Raw genomic sequence first — 18,316 nt, forward strand, 5'->3', positions numbered from 1 at the left:
CCTTGGGTCGTTGTAATTAGTTCTTTTCATTGTTAGAAAATGATTTATATGAATGTATCGCATTGTGCTATGGGATCCTTGCAGGACTCATCGTGAAGAGATTATCGATATGAAGTAAATCTTTGTCAAATAAGTAGAGTTATCCAAAAGAGAACATGCCATGTTTGTTGTCTCCAATACTTTGATTCATTCGTAACGAGAAGCTCGGTCATTTCATTTCGATCATCATGTCGAGTGGGATCGGGATGTCGAAAGCTGTATGTCAGCCGATATAGAACTTCCCATCTCTGAAGAGTGGACGTCTTCATCGGCCAGCTCCCATGGGATGGATACTATATGAGCAGTGTGCTAGCGGGAAATGCAAATATGATACCCATTATAGAACCTATATTGATCACCTTAGCAAGAGATCATTACAATCATCCATATTATTTACGGGACTGTCGTCTACGCGTGAAAACTTGAACATATCGCAATGCTTGAGCGACGTCATTTTTTGTCAGTTTTACATTCTGTCCATTTGCAAAGACTAATTCTACAAGAAATCTGCTGCTGCTTTCCTCTTCTTTCCAACGCCACTGCCTTCCTCCGTCTCTCCTTCGGGTGTTGGAGACGAATAACGGTATCGAGGTTGTTGAGCTCGTTTTTCGGCCTGAACAAGGCATCAGCACGATAGCCATAGAGAATGAATAAAGAATACTCACAGGGGATGCAGTTGCATCAGGCCACATAACACCGTCTTTGGGTGGCAAAACCTCAACAGGCTGGGCGGCCACTGGTGTTGATGCTTGAGGCACAAAGGTGGGTGGTGTAGGTGGTACTCCGAGGATCCCAGGAGCAGGCGAGCCAATCGGGATTGGCGAGTTGGATGCAGGAGGGAATGGAGGGATACCAGCAGGCGGGAAAGGGGGTCGGAAACCAGGAGGAGGACTGATTATCAGCTCACGTTCATCTGTGCATTTACTCACGCAAACGGCGGGATCGCTCCAGCCGGCATCGTTGGAGGGGGCATTCCAGGGAAGCCGGGAGGCATTGTAGGAGGGAAGCTATTGGTCAGCACAATTCCTCCATATACCAGAACTTACCCAGCTGGGAACGGTGGTGGAGCAGCACCGAAAGGTGGGAAAGGTACGACTGGAGCTGGATTATTTCTCGCTGCCATCAACTTCTTGTGCTGTTCTAGAGCCGCTCTAAGATCCGCTTCCGGTATGACATTGTATGACTGCCTAGGTCGAAGAGCTGCTGCCGCTGCTTGCAACGCAGCCGTACCAGCTTCCGCTTCTTTCCTTGACTTCCATTCCGCAACAGCATTCTCAGGTACACCTTCCATACCGAAGATTTCGATATCGTATCCATCTCGACCGGGCAGTGTGTTGGTAAGACTAGCACGAATTAGCTCAAGCTGACAAGAGATCGTACTCACGGTTCAGGATCGCATTTGTGCACTTGCTGACTGTGAACCATCAAACCACCGGCCGTCTATCATATATATTAGCTTTTGTTCGAATTCTAGCGGAACTCACATTCAGTTTCCTTGGGCACAGCTGACATTTGAAATGCTTGGACTTTTGATGCTGCAGCAGGACTACAGGTGGTGAGCTTTGCCATCTGCGTACGAAACTCACCTTTATCATCCTCGAACTCTCTCTCGCAATACCAGCACCACGGTTTTAAGACCTATGAGATTTGTTCATCAGCAATAGCTGGCACGCAAGGTACGATCCAATGTCCAGACTTACGAATACTTGAGTTCTCTTCTTCTTTCCCATCTTGATCGGTCAAGGGCTTGAGTGTGTGGTCCTAAGGTGGTGAGGATGAGAAGGCAGAAGAGAGAAGAGAGAAGAGAGAAGAAACAAGTGCAAAGTGCAAAGTGTTTGCGATCCCATCATCATGCATGAGATGTTCTTGTTACGTAACTTTTATCACTGGTTAATTCGAAAAATCCAAAATCCATACAATCTCTCACCTTGACTGCCTTTTCTTGCTGATATCTATACTCGAGTACCTTCTTTCTGTCATCACATATCACATACCACACTTTCTTTCAAGATGTCTGTCAATAACTCAATCTCAATCGCACGACGTCAGCTCCACTCCTGTGCTGTCAGAAATTCCCACATCGGTAAAGTTCCAATCGCTGTACCACCCTCAGTAACCCTTTCGATACCCCCTACTTCCAACCTCTCCAATGTCTCTTCATCTTCCACTTCAGCTCAGAGGGTCTTCTCCGTCACAGGGCCTCTTGGGTCCGCCTCGATCCCAATCTCTCCCTCAGTAGTCCTGACCCCTCCTTCATCATCCTCACCTTCCATAACCGTCTCAGTACGCGATCCTACCGTCAAAACGCAACGTAGTATTTGGGGTTTGACACGAACACTCATCAATAATGCGGTGACTGGTGTATCCACCGGTTTCAATCTAGAAGTCAGACTAGTAGGTGTAGGTTATCGAGCTGCGATCGAACCTATACCCCCGGTATTCCTAGAATTAGCCAAGCAACGTAATCCTCAGTTTGCCGATTCGCTCCCTCGCGAAAGGTTGAACATCAAACTAGGTTTCGCTCATCCCGTTCTCATCGACATCCCATCTGACATCAAGGCTACCGTTCCTGCACCAACGAAGATCGTTCTCAGCGGTACCGACAAGCAGAAATTAGGTCAATTCGCGGCAACAATAAGGCAATGGAGAAAGCCTGAACCATATAGAGGAAAGGTAAGTTGATCTCAAAAATGCGTTCATACTTCCACTGACATGTCTATTAGGGTATATTCGTTGGCGACGAGACTATCAAACTCAAAGAAATCAAGAAGAAGTAGACATGTGGAAATCATGCATAACATCATTGTATCATTCTCATCTCCCACCCCTTCCAGAACGCTGCCATATTTGAGCGGTTCTCGTTTCCGTTCGAATCACATCCCAAGAATCCTTGCCAAAGACTCGAAACACCTTCATCCTCATTCCCCACAACTTGACCAGTCTCTGCGAGGACAAAGTCCGTAATACCACTATGTCGATGAACCGAAGCGAGTGCAGGGTGATAGGGTGGTTTATCGACATGAACCGACAGAACTTGAGATGATCTACAGTACTTATAAGCGAATTTTCCCCAACATCGAAACTCACTCTGGCAAATACATTTCTACAGGAGACGAATTATTTCCCCTTGATATTGTTTGATAGCCCAGCGTATGAGCATCCATCTCCGTAGCTGACAGCTTGCTTCCGCTAAAGCTAAAGCTCACCCGCTCAGCGACATACTGACACGCATAGAAACATACCTATTCAGTGCACAACTAGCTAACACAGCTCGCTTTGCGATCTGAATCAATTGACCGGCGCTCCCTCGTGCCTCTACTCTTTCTTTCCATGCTCGAGCGATGCCATGGGGATGATGGGAGGGATCTTTGGTCTTTACGTGATCAAGTAAAGACGTGATGCCCGGAGTGGAAGGTTGGTCAGAAAGGATGTACTTGTACCAGTCATGTCGGACTGGACAGCCATGAATTGATCCGCCTTTGTATTTATCCAGATTCGAGGAGATGACATCACCATTGATCCCTAATGTGAGGAATTTGTTCGGAATGTTTGACTTATCTTCAGAAGTGATCTCATTATCACCTGTCTCGATCAACCAGACGTTCTCCGAGATCTTCTTGCAGCTGAGTACCTGAGGCCATCTGGATAGATCTGGACCAAGAATGCCCTGTCCGTGACCGTGAACGCTCCAAGATTCTGTGAATCCCAATTGTGAAAGGGTGTGAAGTCTTGACAACCAGAAGCGGATGGCAACCATAAATCCTTCAGTCGAGACGTTTTTGCTGAACATAGCCGGTCCAAAGCCTGGGAATGCGAGGTCCTGGTACGATTTTACGGCGGTGGTTGAATCTCGAAGGAGAGTTGGAGATGGCGTAGTGAGGATAGGGATTTCACGAGCAGCATTGAGATCGACGAATAGAGCATTCAGGAAATGATTACGCAAGAAATCTAGTCGGTCCAAGCTGGACATGAACGATTCAGTTGGCCACGAGGCATGTGTCAAAGTCTGAGGCGCAGCAATGGATGTCGTGGGTGTCTCCTTAATCACAGGCAAAGGTGGCTGGAACTTGCCTTGAGAATGGGTAGTTGAGGTTTTGAGCGACTCTTGAGATTTCCGATTGTTCGTTGTACCCTTGGAATTCTGTCCATCTCCGGACTTTAAGTAGGAAAGATTGAGTTTCGAAGCCTTGACTCCGGTTTGAGGAGCTACGGATGTGTGACGTGTGCTTGACTCGGTATCAGCCGTGTTCGTATCTGGTTTGGTGGATGTCTCAACCTTTTTTCTCTTGTTGGTCAGATTTGAGTGATGATCGTTTCCCTGAAATGGAAGTGTTTCGCGATAAGAAATGATAGGTTCGGGCGAGGTCAGTGAGGGCTTGACGGGAGGGTTAGTACTTGTTTTAGATATGTCGAGGATCAGTTGTATCAGTGCGGCTTTAGCGAGTTTGGAATAGTTGAGAGCTTTAAGCTGCGAGAGATTGGGTGAATCGTCAGTAAGGCCAGAAGACCTGATCTGCGAGACGAGATGGAGAAGAAGAGTACCAAAGAGATCCATTCACCTGTTTGCATATACCTTTGAGATCGGATACTTTGAGCTTGCTCAGGTCCTCTTGGCGATACATGATGGAGTATGATATCATATGAATATGAAGATGAGATTGCACATCGGATAGAGAAGTAAGTCGGGGAGGATTGATGCAAGAAGAAGGAAGATTTAAGCTAAAGGGAGGAGGGTAGTGTCAAGGAGTATTCATGGGGATGGATGTATTACGTAACACCCAACAAAAGATCCATCGGTGTCCGGTACGCGTATGATAACTTTGCAAAATAAAACCAGTAAATAAACCATTGAGGATGTCGTTTTTCATTTGCTCATTTCCATCTCGATATCCATCCATGTGAGACTCAATGACAATATAGACTACATGCCGTCTCCCTCTCCTTACTCCTCCTCATACCCCCACCGTCATCTCGCCCTCACCAACCTACTTCAAGAACACCCAGTTGATTTCTCTACAGGTAACGACAGATATCAGCTGTTCAACACCGATCTACATTCTCAACATCAGCGTTCAGTAGCTCTCGATAGCATCCTACTCAGGGGATGGGCTACGAATAAGGGAGAAGGCCAGGAATGTGAGTGTCGCTGGACTGACCAGATCATAGCAGAGTCAGTACACTGATTGTCGCATCGATCCCCTCTCAGTACTCCATCATGTGGATTCCTTGCGAGTCAATAAGAATGATTTCCAAATTATAGGCCGCTTAGGTGATGGCCAATTCGGTACCGTAAGCCTGACAGATGTTTGATTTGGGCCACGCTGAACATTTGTCGCCTAGGTCGATGCGGTCGAATGCAAACTGAATGGTCGGGTGTACGCTATGAAGACGATGCCCAAACATGCCATAAAGCGAGCAGGCATTGTAAGCTTGATCCGGTCTTTACACACTTTTGTCTGGCTAACTTGATTGACGTTTAGCAAGTCTGTTTGGAGCTCGAGCGACACATTCATATCCTTTCTCATTCATTTCCTACATCACCAATACCAACACTCTTCGTCGCCTTTCAGAGCAAAGATAGCATTTCTCTAGTAACTGAGTACGCCGCTTGTGGCTCGCTCTGGGACCGACTTTGCTCCTTATCTGATGAGGACGATCAAGCCGGCTGCATGACAGTGACGGAGCTCAAGTGGTGGTCACCGCAGATGGTTGTAGCCATACAGTGGATGCATGACCAAGGCTACGTTCATCGGTGAGTGCTTGGCTCGTCCACAGTCGACTGCTGCTAATACCAGAGCTAGGGATATCAAACCACACAACTTCCTCATCACTGATGGCGGCCGGCTCAAATTGACTGACTTCGGGTCGAGTGCTGAACTGTCTCAGCCACGATTGCCATCCGAACGACCATTCGTCCCCCATGACCTTTGCTGTCTCCCTATCGGCACACCGGATTATATCGCTCCAGAGGTGCTATTATGCGCAGAGGAAGCCTTTGTACAAGCCGCGGGTGCAAATGAAGCTAGCTATAGCCCTCCCACATATGGATACGATTTGAGCATAGATTGGTGGAGTTTTGGCGCCACTCTCTTCGAAATGGCTACTGGGAAAGGACCTTTTTGGGCGCCTACGATTCAGCAAACTTATTTTGAAATTACCCAATATAAAGTAAGTTTATATCCCTTCGTTCTCAGTCGCTGACGTACTCTGGCAGGGTGGTCTACAATGTCCTCTGATAGTCGATGAGGGATTACGCCGACTGTTGCAAAGGTGCGTTCGAGCGATATAAGATGATATTGACCTGCAAGGATTTTAGTCTACTGCAACCGTCGAATCTTAGAGTATCAGGCCTGAACCGGTTGAGATCTTTCAATTTCTTCTGTGACGTCAGATGGGATCAACTTGGCCAACGTGAGTTCACCGTCCACGTCCGAGCTGACATCCAGTATCACTGCCCTCAAGCTTCGACCGTTTGGAGCCCATTGACTTGTCGTCCTTGCCGCCCACGAACGACGCCTCGCTCGAATCGTCCGGCTTCACCTTCAGTCACTTTTTCGAACAATCTAGCTCGTATGACAGTTCAGTGGTCTCCGCTATGACTACCATCTCTTCGCAGGAGCCGGATATGGGTGCCTTATCTCGTTGGATTGGGTGGACCTGGGAGCCGCTACCATCTCTTGTGAAGCCTCTTCCGTCCACTGATATACCTTCCAAGGTCAAATCTCATCCTCCCCGTCCCGTCGCCGATTTCGTAACCCCCAAACGCTCTGGTGTTAGCCCGATGTACCCCCACGAAAGACTCAGCACCGTCCGACGCCCTGTACCGGGGTCTCATGCACGTGCAAGACCTATCTCAGAGAGACAAGCTTTCAACGAGCTTGTGGACTGTGTACAGAAGAGTGCACAAAAACAGCGATCTGCGCGGTCTACAACTGCGTGGAGCCAAAAATCCCATCTCTCCAAGTCGAGATCGCCGATTCCTCCCACGCCGACCCCATTGTCAAGGGATACAAGCAAGGTCGTCCATCACACATTGCCGAAGAAGAGTGACCAAGCTCCCACAATGTCGGATTGCACCGAGATGCATCTCATGATAAACGACAAGCTGCATGTGAGTTTGAAGTCTCTGTGATAATGATCAAAGCGTTCGGCCGCGCATGCTGAAATTTGCTCCTACTTCTAGGATCTTCAAATACGACTTCAAAATATACGACAAATTATGGATAAAAATGACCCGACCTGTTGAGAAAGGTTTGTGGTTCTGATGACACTACGACCAATAATGTTCATGCATGTATTCGTACCTCGGAATCAAACCTCCTATCCGCGCAAAAACATACGTAGATGTTATGCATCACATTCAAAGTTGCAGGCAATCAGATACTCAAATATGGAGAATCACTCCAGAGTCAGATGCATATATATTCGAAGAAATCACCATGGTACGTAGTGTCTCTATATTCATTGCTGTAACGTGGGGTGTTTCGCCCGTCCCTCATAGTAACAACATGATATGTGCTATATGTGGAACGTACCCGTTGTTTCCGAGGTTTGGTAGGTTAGAGCGAAATTATTTTTACAACTGCATGACCCGGATGATTTGATATCGGATAACAACCATTCCCGGATCTCCATTTCCCTCACCTCCAGTCGATGATCGATGAAATACATACATACTTCAAAAAGTTCAGCCGAGTGCTGCTTATCATCGATCTCTTCCAGTGTACTTACATATGGTAAGTTTCATCATGGGCAAGAAGATAATCTCTCAGGATGCCTCTCTCCCGCCCGACGGCCTGGGTCTCTCTCGCATTCGATCTTATCGACCATTGTTTCCCCGGCTTGCTCAACGGGTTTCCCTCATTATGGTCGCTCTATGCTACACTTTGTATCACTTCCAGCCTTGGAATGAATCAACACTCTCGCGAGGTCCTCAACAGCTGTGGGATAATCATACCTTTGTACCTTCTTCCGAAATTAGATCTACAGGCTTGACGGACGAAGTTCAATGGGATGGATATAGTTTGTTCATCCGCGGGGAGAGGGTGGTTCTCTGGAGTGGGGAGATCCATCGTCAGTCGTCTCATCGTCTCTTTTCATAATTTTAGCGACCTCCTCCTCCTTCTGCGTCCTTGAACAGATCTGCAATTAGCTGACATGCCCAAACCGTCCTACCCACAGCATGGCGCGCTCCAAATCCTCAACTCCACCTCGATCTCCTCCAACGTATCAAAGCCTTAGGCTTCAACTCAATATCTATCTACACCTTCTGGGGCCTCAACAATCCTTCGCAAGGGGTACTGGACTTCGAGGGCTGGAAAGGATTCGAGCCTCTTTTGATGATGGCGAGGGAGGTGGGACTATGGGTCGTTGCTAGACCAGGACCATATATCGTCAGTTGTCAGACTTTCCCCGCAACTCTGGCGACACATTGCACCCGTGCATTTTTGACATGTGGTATTCCCATATACGACTATTGAGACCAAATGCTCACGAAAAGTCGGACCACCCATAGAACGCCGAGGTAACAGGAGGAGGTATACCAGCATGGGTCGCATCTCTCCCTGATGTCAAGTTGCGAACAAATGATACGGTTTATACCGAAGCGTACCTCGACTACTGGCTGGCGTTGGGGAAGATCTTTGCCAAGCATCAAGTCACCAACAACGGGTCTATCATTGGTGTGCAGATCGAGAATGGCAAGTTCGATCTCCCACCCTACAGCTTTCTTCGTCAGACACGACAAGACCGGATGTGATTGCTAACTGAGAGTCCTTGATAATGTTGAATGCAACAGAGTATGTCCTGGATGACGAAGGAACACTCGATCTGGCACATATTGGTCATTTGGAGAAGACGATGAGGGACGTGGGGATTGTTGTGCCCTTGACCTTCAATGATGTGAGCGAATCTGATATGTGACCACAGCAGTGATACATGTGATCATCGTTTGAGACATGCGCCGACAGTATAAAATTTAGGTCGCACCTAAGAAACGATTATTTGAAGGACCAAGTGCAGTTGATATCTGTGAGTATTTCCCTTCTTCCACGTCAATTGACCTCGATGCAGACTTACATATCGTCCCATGCTGATGCTGATCAACTACTGGGACGTACTTTGGGTAGATGGTCTGGACAGCTACCCAGCCGTTCGAGAGTGTTCCAAAATCGGACAATGGAATCCCGTCAGACAGTATCGGGAGGTGTGTCCAATCGAATCTACAAACCTCTCGAGACGGCAAGGATATCTTGATAACGAGGAGGCTAACCCTTCATTAATGTGCGCATTAGTATATGGAGAGTACGTCTGGGAAAGTCGGAACCCCATACTACATAGTGAGTGTTGTCTTTGTTTGCTGGTGTCTTTTCACTCTGTACCAACTGTCCTTGGCGTACGACTGTAATATTCTGTCCTTTATCTGGCTAGTTCTGTTGCTCATCTAACCCTTATAGCCTGAGATGCAAGCGGGATGGATACCATTGATAAATACAAAGGGCTACCAACAATGCTTGACCTCGTACGATTCGGATTTTGAGAGGGTATTCTACCTAAATAACCTCGCGAATGGTAAGACGCTTCATCTCTTGCTACCCAGCGCTCGTAGCATGTTATCAGAATCCAATCCGGGACATAGCGCTCTGTTGAAGGCTGAGCTGACTGATGATCTTGCCCACTTGGATCAAAGGTATCAAGCTGCACAATGTCTATATGGTTTACGGAGGTGTGAACTACGGTCATTCAGCTTTTCCAGGTAAGTATTACCTATCTTGCTTCTCTGTTCTTCTCCTCCCAGGCCTGGAAAATCACATCCGATCACGCCAATCTGAGTGCATTGGAAGTTGGCATCACATCCTATGATTACTGGGCACCTATAAGCGAGGATAGGTCATTGAAGGACAAGTACTATGAACTGAAGGTTAGTCCTTTGTCTTTTCGAAGGGTTGCAGACCGTAGGATGCCGAAGGTCAAGACCGCGGGAATACGAGCCATTTCCCCCTGCCTCCTCTCTGTTATCGTTCATTTGGGATGCGTGTATTCTTGAGTGGATGGATTCTAATGGTCTTTGCAGTCAATCTCACACTTTGTTCGCTCGTCTCGAGATCTGCCAAAGACTTATCCGGTCTCTACGCTCGAATACCGTACCTTGCACGTTGATCAACTCGTCAACCCCGATACGCAAGGCACGTTCTACGTAGCTAGGCATATAGATAGTACTTCTAGAGAGAAGAGCCGGCATTCCCTTATAGTCCAAGATGAGGTAGGGAAGGTTGACCTGCCCGTTTACCTCAATGGAAGGGTAAGTGATATGACATCCTCCTCCACGGCCTTTTGTTCGAATGACTCCGGCCTTTGGTTGACTGTCGCTATTTTGGATCGCGGGGATTGCGGTCAAGTAGGATTCAAGGATTCTCTCTTCCAATTATTGCTGGGGCAATACTTGTATCCTTCATACGTCAGCATCGATTTTCACTTCCACCACGATAGGTAACACCGACATATTGGTCCTGTACGCTCCTCAGGATGAGGAACACCGACTAGCTTTTCCGCCTCACCAGCGTTTGAGCATTGCCACAGACACTATATGCAACGTGAAGGAGGAGACTGATGAGGAGAGGAAGGTCCTGAATTTCCAAGTTGGGCAGGGGGTAAGGGATCTAGTGAGCATTGTTGGGGGCAGGAGGAAGGTGGAGGTGATACTTCTGGATTCGAAAGAGGTCTCCTGGGCCTGGGAAGCGGTTGTGGAACCCGAACACGAGGAGCCTTATGGTGCATTCTACCGTTTTGGTCGTTCTGAAAATGTTTTAGTACTTGGACCGTGAGTTTCTGAAGACATTCAGAGCGATACCACCTGAAATTAATGCTCATGGCATCTGCTGGACAAAAATATTTGCACAGATACTTCCTTCGCTCTGCCAAATCCTTGTCAAACACGAGCCTCTCTCTTCATGGGGATTTGAACGCTACAACACTGGTCAACATCACGTGTGATCCGAAATATAAGACCATAAGTTGGAACAACCAGACTCTCAACTCCGAGCAACACCAATTAACCAATATTCGTGAAGGGAGATGGTCAGCAGTCCTTCCTGGTCCTGATACAAAGCTTCTCTTTCAACAAACCGAGCAGAGGATACATGAATGGAAGTATAAAGACGGTCTTCCTGAGGTTGAAGCGAGCTTCAATGACTCGACGTGGAAGAGTGCGGACAAGAAGGTCACAAAAAATCCTTTTCAGCCTTATGATAAACAAGCAGGGTATGAAGGGGAATATGTTTTATATGGGACCGAATACCGATACGGGGTGGGCAGTCTGATGTTGAGGGGAGAATTCCGAGGTGTAGATGAAATGATGAACCAGCTGGACCCCAAAGAGCGAAAGGATCTGGCTCTGAAAGTCAGTCTAATTTCTGGACCTGGGGGCGTTGGAACATTTTGGGTGAGCCATTCGAGCTGCTTTGCTTCTATTGATCGACTCCTTGTTTGGAAAGACTTACTGACCAAAACTGGACTCTAAACTGGTGATGTTCATCATGCTTCAGCTGAACGGAGTATACCTGGGTAGCGGGATAGCCGACATTGGCATAGAGGAGCAAGAAGTCAATTTAACGCTAAGAATACCACACGACGTGATACGACAAGGGAGCGAAAATGTTCTTGTCAGTTCATGTTTCTCTTGATGCTTTCCTTGGAATATCGATATCCCCTATCGATATCCCCTTGTTTCGGCATCATTGAAACTCCTAATAGAACGATCAAGAGGCTGATCTGAAGACAACGTGCGCACGTCTGACAGACTATAGTGATGGATCCAGCCCCATTGGAAGAAGCAGGAGCATATACAGGCACTGCAGAGTCAATATCAGCACCTCGAGGTATAAGAGGGTACTCACTATTGGGAGGCAATACCTCAGCTATCGAATGGAAGATTCAAGGTAATATGGGTGGATGGGAGCAGTATCCAGACAAGGTCAGAGGGGTTTTCAATGTTGGCGGTCTATACGGGGAACGGAAAGGCTGGAACTTGCCTGGATATAACGATGAAGGATGGGAAAATCAGCACCTCGACGAGGAAAACCAGGTCACTGCAGACTTGGGCGAGGTACGAGATAGTGGGGCCGGATTAGGTTGGTGGAGGGGAAGAATTGAAGTTGACTATCCAGAAGGCCTGGATTTACATTATTCGTAAGTAATTGCCTCTGCTAGCGCGTCAGAAAAGACCATAAGCAGCAGGCCATGAGGTGGTCACTTTTATGGGGCTCGGCTAATGACATCTTTCAGTTTTATTTTCCCGAGAATTCTATCGCCAGTCAGGGGTCAGCTCTTCGTAAATGGATGGCAGCTTGGGCGATTCTACGGTGATCTTGGTCAGTACAAGACTTCCATTTCTCCCTTCTGCTGCCTAGTCGAGCTGATTCGGAGATGGCTATTTGTACTAGGACCTCAATATCGCTTTCCCATTCCACCAGGCATTTTAGCCCAAGGAAACAATACAATAGCAATTTCCCTTTTCGGGTACGATAAATCAGCTGATCCCAAGAAGTTCATTGAGGAATTGGTAATAGAGGTGGATGAGGTCGTTACCACAACCAGTCTGAAGCTGAGGGAGATGAAACTCGAGAGTCCAAGCTGGGAAGAGGTGTTCCATTTGGGGCATAAAGAATCCAAATGAGGTTTATTATGCAGCCACGTCGTTTCGAATTGAAGTGGTATCGTCTACAAGCATCGCTGGTTTCAACAGCATGCAGAACAGATCGATACGCCAGCAGATGGGTTGAGCTGATGATAAGCGGTAACGGTGGTGACATGAAATGCCTCCTTGAGTTTCCCAATACCACCAAATGACCTTTTTCAGATTGTATCCACACCCAACTCAAGTGTTTCCGCATGCATCCCTATTTCAACGCAGAATGAAAAGACAACCAATATTTTCGAGCTCACATCTGGCCTCACGAAGATGTTCGTTTGAAAAAGCTCAGAAAGCTCATTTTGAACCAGAGTGCACAGGTTGCAGCGCTACCACGAAGGACAACAGAACGCTGACGTGTTTGATGGAAATATACATCGCCGAAGTTGAACATGCAACCCTGGGCCCCGCCCAAATGATTCCGGTTATTCAGCCCTCAAGGGATTCCATGCTCCAGTCAAGGCTATTCGGATCTTCCGACTATAAGCATTGGTGCAAATAATCAACATGAGTTCCAACCCTACTGAGTATTCTGCTCGAGCTATCATCTACTGAACGTCACTAAAGGCCACCCTCGGGAACATAGTCCTGAGTCTGCCGCCTGTGTCCCTATTCGACCTAGCAAAGAACGGAATTAATTTAAGTTTTCCTTCTTCCTCGATCCATTTCTCCTGCCCACCGACAACAATCATGGACCCAATCTCTTTTTTACCCCGGGTCGTCTTCGCGTAAACGTTCTGGTCCGAGATGAGAGTGATGATAGAGAGGTTTCCGATTTCCATTGATATCTCCTCGAATGTGGTGGTTTCTAGCAGACCGATCCCTTCGAAATGTTTGTGTTCTTTCTCCAATGAGGTGTTGTCGTACGACTCCGCCGTGTAGATGATCGGACCTCGAGCAATGGCCAGTGTGTCTTGATGAGTAGTAGGGTGGGGAGCAAGCAGGCGCACGGGCAAATCGAAAGTAACGAAACAGGTACTTTCTGCAGGAAGGGATAGGGAATGGTAGCCTTCGACATCGGTCTGGGTGATTGAGCTGGTCGGCGACATTTTGAAGTTGACGGCATACTCTGGCTCGGGAATCTGTACGATCCAATCGTATCCTTCGGGCGCTTGGAGTCGAAGCGTTGTTTTCCCACACCAAGGCATCTCACTACTCATCTCCACAGTCGCGATCTCTCCACTTGGGAGCTTCACAGTTCTCTCGCCCGACATATAGAGGTAGATGTCTAAAGATATAGTTTGAGGTTTCGTCTTTACCGACCACATATAACCGCCCAACAAGCCCATCGTCCTAGACAGGTTTGGGGGACAGCAACAGACCTCAAACCATTCCGACCTGTCCGCGACTTCATTCCCACAAGTGGCCAGCCTATTATCGTAGTAAAAGTGCTTGCCATCCAAGCTAGCTCCACCGAGTACGTTGTTCAGCAAACATCGTTCCATGACGTCCCTCGCCTTCCCGCTCAGCTTTTGACTGAGCAGCCGCTCGCAGATCATCATGCACGCAATACTGGCGCAGGTCTCGGCATAACATCCTCCTTCGTCATGACTGTTGGGCAGGAAGTGAGGGAACTCGGAGAAACCTTCGATATCGGGAATACTGCCAATCCCGCCGGTGACATACATCTTGTTATCCACGCAATCATTCCACAATCTTTTGGCATCATCGAGCAGCATCCCACCAAGGTCGGAAGCAGCAGTAATAAGATATAATGCCCTGACAGAGTGTCCGAGAATCGTGTCTTGGTCATGAAGGGGGGCGTGCCACTGATGATATCTTCCATCGTCGATAGAAGCCATCGAAGCGTGAAAGAAGGAATCCTTACGTTGTTCAGCCTCCCAGACGAAGAAAGGTTTGCCCCCTAGAGAAGGTTCACGTTGGCCACGGGCGGCGACCAGGTAACGACCGAAAGTGTAATGGCGAGGGTCTCGAGTCTGGCTGTAAAGTCGCAATACGGCAAGCTCTAGCTCTGGGTGACCGGGATAGCCGTGTCTTTGATTTTCGCCGGGTCCAAAGGTCTTCATTAAGAGGTCAACATACTGATATTCGTCGTTATCATTGTCAGTGTTGTGACGCAGTGCGGACAAACAAAGATATGCCCCATAATTGCTCAAAATGGTATCAGCGGGCTTACCCTGATCATGATATTCAGAAACTTCCTATCCCCAGACCACCGGTGATGGGCCAAAGCGGCTTCCAGCAGATGACCGCAGTTATCTGCCATCCCCCATGTATCAGGTCCCTTCATAAAACCCCCACGGTACACCTACTCAGAGACACGTATGCACTTACACATTTCATGCATATCCCTCAGATTCCTGAGTCTCCCGGCTTTATCCACGACCGTAAAATAAGTACCGAGATATCCATCTGATTGCTGTGCTTTGGCCATCATGGCAATGAGCTCATCGATCGCTGAGACGAATTCCGAGGCGTGGGGGAGTCCACTCCCCTCGGCAGTGCTGAGGAAATAACAAGTTGCTTCGATCCTGTGCTAAATGATCGGCTTGTCCTCGCCTGATATCAACTTACCGAGCTCACCGGACTTACCATTTACCAACATCTGAATCCCAGAACAAAGTGGGAGGGCTGGAGATCTAACCATCCCGTCAGAAACGATCTCTATGGCTCGACTCTCTAAGATTCCAGCCTTGTGACACTCACTGTACATTTTGCGCCCTGAAGCTTGTCGACGTCGTACTTAGGGTGCCAGCCCAGTTTGAATGCCTCGTAACTGCCTTGCTTTCGCAACTGGTCAAGCTGCCTCTTGAGCACCCGCTGTGCGTAGATGGCCCGAATTTTGCCAAAGAACGAATCGTTGGCAATAGCTGCGACAGATCATTGAGCTGTCTTAATCACAACGATATTCATTGCCTTGCATGTGATTCTGAGCTGAAATGACTGCTCACAAGTTTGATGGAAGGTCTCTTGAGGATGAGGTCGTTCATAAGGCCTCGATATGGCTCTATCCAGCTCTTCAAAGGCTTGTGGAGTTGGGTCCACGGGCGCGGAGTTCAGACTGCCCATCGCTATGCACTGATTTTCAATCAATTGAGGCAACGATTGGACATGACTCCTCGAGCGATGAAAATGCATATATCAGTTTAGTGTCTCCTATCACTGGCCATGAGTAAGAACAACTCAGAGGACCTCCAGAATACCCGAAAGCGGGTATGCGGCGAATGATTAAATCCGTGTTTGTCATTACCTCATACCAGACTGACTTTCTTGAGCTTATCTTGAGATTTAATCTTCCCCGGATTTAGGTGTTTGTGCTATGATGCCCAGCTTGCTGTTTCACTTGCACATAGCTCAATAGCTCCAAAAAGCTCCCGTTTCATACATAACTTAGCGATCACACATTTTTGTCGTCGTTGTCGTAGCACCACGTATCCGTGTCCCCTGTACCATGACCGCCAACAAGAAATGATTATTTCATTAGGAAGATAAACCGGTGCAGTTTCGATTAGCTTCAAACGACAACTGTAAGCTGACGATGAAAGCACGCGACATGCTGGTATGCTGAGCGCATCTGTAACAATAGTGTTAGTAGAAGTTTCTTATTCTGCAGAAAGGATCGAGCACAGTATCGAGCCCGTGTGACGCTCGTTCCTGCCCAAAAGACACTTTGCGTGTGCATCGATTGTTTTCTACACAACTAACAATACATCCACTCTCAACCATACGTAACGATCACAGAAACCATCTGGCTACAAGGTCTTTCTAATTACTTTCGTTCTGACATGATTCTCACGACGAGCCTAGATTCGGCTTCACTTCTCCTCCTCGGGATACGGTCCAGCCCCACCGCCAGCAATGAAATCATCGATATGCTTCTCCAGAAGTGGTAGCGGGATCGAGCCCGTCTCGAGGACTGTGTCGTGGAAAGCTCGGATGTTGAACTTTTCACCCAAAGCTTCTTCGGCTTTCCGTCGACATTTGAGAATCGATAGTTGACCCAGGTAATAAGAAAGAGATTGACCAGGCCAAGCGATATATCTGTCAACTTCGGTCTCGATCTCGTGGGCTGACAGAGCGGTGTTGTCACGTAGGTAGGTCTGAGCTTGACCTCGAGTCCAGCCAAGCGAGTGAATTCCAGTGTCCACCACCAATCGAGCAGCGCGCCAAGCCTGGTAGCTCAACATGCCGAACACATCGTAAGGTGTATGATAAATACCCATCTCCTTACCTAAATATTCGCAGTACAAAGCCCAACCCTCCCCATAAGCCGAGATGTATGCCTTGCGGAACGGAGGGAGATAGTCATGTTCGAGAGCGAGAGGCATTTGAAATGCGTGACCAGGAGCCGATTCGTGGAGAGTCAAAGCAGGGAGAGAGTACAGGGCTCGGGATGGTAGGTCATAAGTGTTGACGAGATAGACACCTGGCCCACCTCGACCGGATGTGTAGAATGGCGCCTGATCAAGAGGCACCGGCCTGATGGCAAAACGCTGTCTTGGCAGTCGACCAAAATACTTCCCTGATACACCATCGAACTCCTTCGCGATCCAGGCAGCTTGGTGCAGAAGCTGTTCAGGAGTCTTGGCGTAGAATTGAGGGTCGGTACGGAGGAAATCGAGGAAGGATTGAAAATCACCTTTGTACCCGGATTGTGTAATGGTTTCAAGCATTTCGGAGCGAATTCGGGCCATCTCGTCGATGCCGATCTTGTGGATACTCTCTGGACTTGAGTCGAGAGTGGTGTACTCTTTGATCTTCGCAGCGAAGTAAGCTTTTCCATCTGGAAAGGCTTCGGCAGCAAGGGTCTCACGTGCGTTGGGGTAGTACTCTTCTCGGAAGAAAACGAGAAGCTTGCGGTAGGGGGGCAGTACAAAGTCGTTGATCGCTTTAGTAGCCTGGACACGAAGCTTGTCCTGCTCAGCCGCAGGGATGACGGAAGGGATTAACTTGAATGGCTCATAATAGATCGTCTCTTCGGCAGATTTAGCGTCGGCAACAGAAGAGATAGAGCCGTCACGACCTTCAAGAGTGATTTTTGGTGGCGTGAAACCCCTCTTGTACCCGGCTCGCATATTATCGATCTGTTCACTGAAATACCGAGGGACTTCTTGTAGCTGAGCCAGATAAGCGGAATAATCCTTGGCGGTTCGGAACGTCGCTCGTGCTGCTGAAGCATGATTCGCCCAGAAGGACGAGTCGGCATTGAGGGGTTTCTCGTAATCCTTGAATTTCTGGCTGTTGACGTAAACCTCGATCTGAGCATGGTAGACACCATAGTTAACTTGTTCTTCAGGGGATAAAGATTGCAAGTCGATCTTGTCGAGCTGAGAGATGATGTCGTTCCAATAGGCCAGTCGTGATGCTTGAGTCTTGGCGTCCACGCGAGGAAGGTAAGCTTTGAGAGAATCGTCGTCGTCCTCATCCTCCTCCAACTTCTGCTCTTGTCGCCAAGCCCACTCTTTCTTCCATATTGACTGGAACTGAGCATGAGACGTAGCAACTTGGTCGGTGGTAGTTGCGCGACGATACCCAGGTATCCAAGAGATCAAGGAAGACATTGCTGGGACGATGCTTTAGTGATGAGATGAAAGGGGATAAGAGCTGCCCAATTATGGATGATAAGGA

The 18,316-nt window shown here is 48.0% G+C and overlaps 7 protein-coding genes across 7 annotated transcripts; 3 read left to right on the forward strand and 4 right to left on the reverse strand.

Annotated features, from left to right (window-relative positions):
• Positions 1–535: 535 nt before the first annotated feature.
• On the reverse strand, positions 536–1,769 carry V865_002424 (uncharacterized protein; the record flags this gene model as incomplete). The annotated part of the gene is made up of 6 exons (XM_066226225.1): positions 536–652; positions 705–930; positions 1,086–1,382; positions 1,455–1,479; positions 1,524–1,677; positions 1,740–1,769. 6 exons carry the CDS (start codon positions 1,767–1,769, stop codon positions 536–538), a joined length of 849 nt encoding a protein of 282 aa, XP_066082322.1.
• A 280-nt stretch (positions 1,770–2,049) lies between these two features.
• Positions 2,050–2,816, forward strand: V865_002425 (uncharacterized protein; the record flags this gene model as incomplete). The annotated part of the gene is made up of 2 exons (XM_066226226.1): positions 2,050–2,712; positions 2,763–2,816. The coding sequence occupies 2 exons, from the start codon at positions 2,050–2,052 to the stop codon at positions 2,814–2,816; spliced, it is 717 nt and encodes a 238-aa protein (XP_066082323.1).
• Positions 2,817–2,839: 23 nt separating this feature from the next.
• V865_002426 (uncharacterized protein) lies at positions 2,840–4,661 on the reverse strand (the record flags this gene model as incomplete). The annotated part of the gene is made up of 4 exons (XM_066226227.1): positions 2,840–3,083; positions 3,127–3,234; positions 3,282–4,507; positions 4,599–4,661. The coding sequence occupies 4 exons, from the start codon at positions 4,659–4,661 to the stop codon at positions 2,840–2,842; spliced, it is 1,641 nt and encodes a 546-aa protein (XP_066082324.1).
• A 303-nt stretch (positions 4,662–4,964) lies between these two features.
• Positions 4,965–7,285, forward strand: V865_002427 (uncharacterized protein; the record flags this gene model as incomplete). Its single annotated transcript, XM_066226228.1, has 8 exons — positions 4,965–5,175; positions 5,246–5,328; positions 5,380–5,463; positions 5,520–5,791; positions 5,835–6,207; positions 6,254–6,309; positions 6,502–7,150; positions 7,223–7,285. The coding sequence occupies 8 exons, from the start codon at positions 4,965–4,967 to the stop codon at positions 7,283–7,285; spliced, it is 1,791 nt and encodes a 596-aa protein (XP_066082325.1).
• A 619-nt stretch (positions 7,286–7,904) lies between these two features.
• V865_002428 (uncharacterized protein) lies at positions 7,905–12,712 on the forward strand (the record flags this gene model as incomplete). Its single annotated transcript, XM_066226229.1, has 17 exons — positions 7,905–8,112; positions 8,221–8,432; positions 8,555–8,720; positions 8,837–8,940; positions 9,021–9,069; positions 9,168–9,244; positions 9,333–9,377; positions 9,495–9,609; positions 9,728–9,793; positions 9,882–9,958; positions 10,112–10,339; positions 10,440–10,858; positions 10,939–11,479; positions 11,583–11,699; positions 11,837–12,225; positions 12,322–12,407; positions 12,480–12,712. The coding sequence occupies 17 exons, from the start codon at positions 7,905–7,907 to the stop codon at positions 12,710–12,712; spliced, it is 3,132 nt and encodes a 1,043-aa protein (XP_066082326.1).
• Positions 12,713–13,275: 563 nt separating this feature from the next.
• On the reverse strand, positions 13,276–15,757 carry V865_002429 (uncharacterized protein; the record flags this gene model as incomplete). The annotated part of the gene is made up of 6 exons (XM_066226230.1): positions 13,276–14,769; positions 14,865–14,947; positions 15,023–15,219; positions 15,281–15,327; positions 15,395–15,558; positions 15,640–15,757. 6 exons carry the CDS (start codon positions 15,755–15,757, stop codon positions 13,276–13,278), a joined length of 2,103 nt encoding a protein of 700 aa, XP_066082327.1.
• Positions 15,758–16,503: 746 nt separating this feature from the next.
• V865_002430 (uncharacterized protein) lies at positions 16,504–18,249 on the reverse strand (the record flags this gene model as incomplete). Its single annotated transcript, XM_066226231.1, has 1 exon — positions 16,504–18,249. One exon carries the CDS (start codon positions 18,247–18,249, stop codon positions 16,504–16,506), a length of 1,746 nt encoding a protein of 581 aa, XP_066082328.1.
• Positions 18,250–18,316: the final 67 nt, after the last annotated feature.

Source organism: Kwoniella europaea, chromosome 1 (genome assembly GCF_036810445.1).
Source record: "Kwoniella europaea PYCC6329 chromosome 1, complete sequence".
NCBI lineage: Eukaryota > Fungi > Basidiomycota > Tremellomycetes > Tremellales > Cryptococcaceae > Kwoniella > Kwoniella europaea.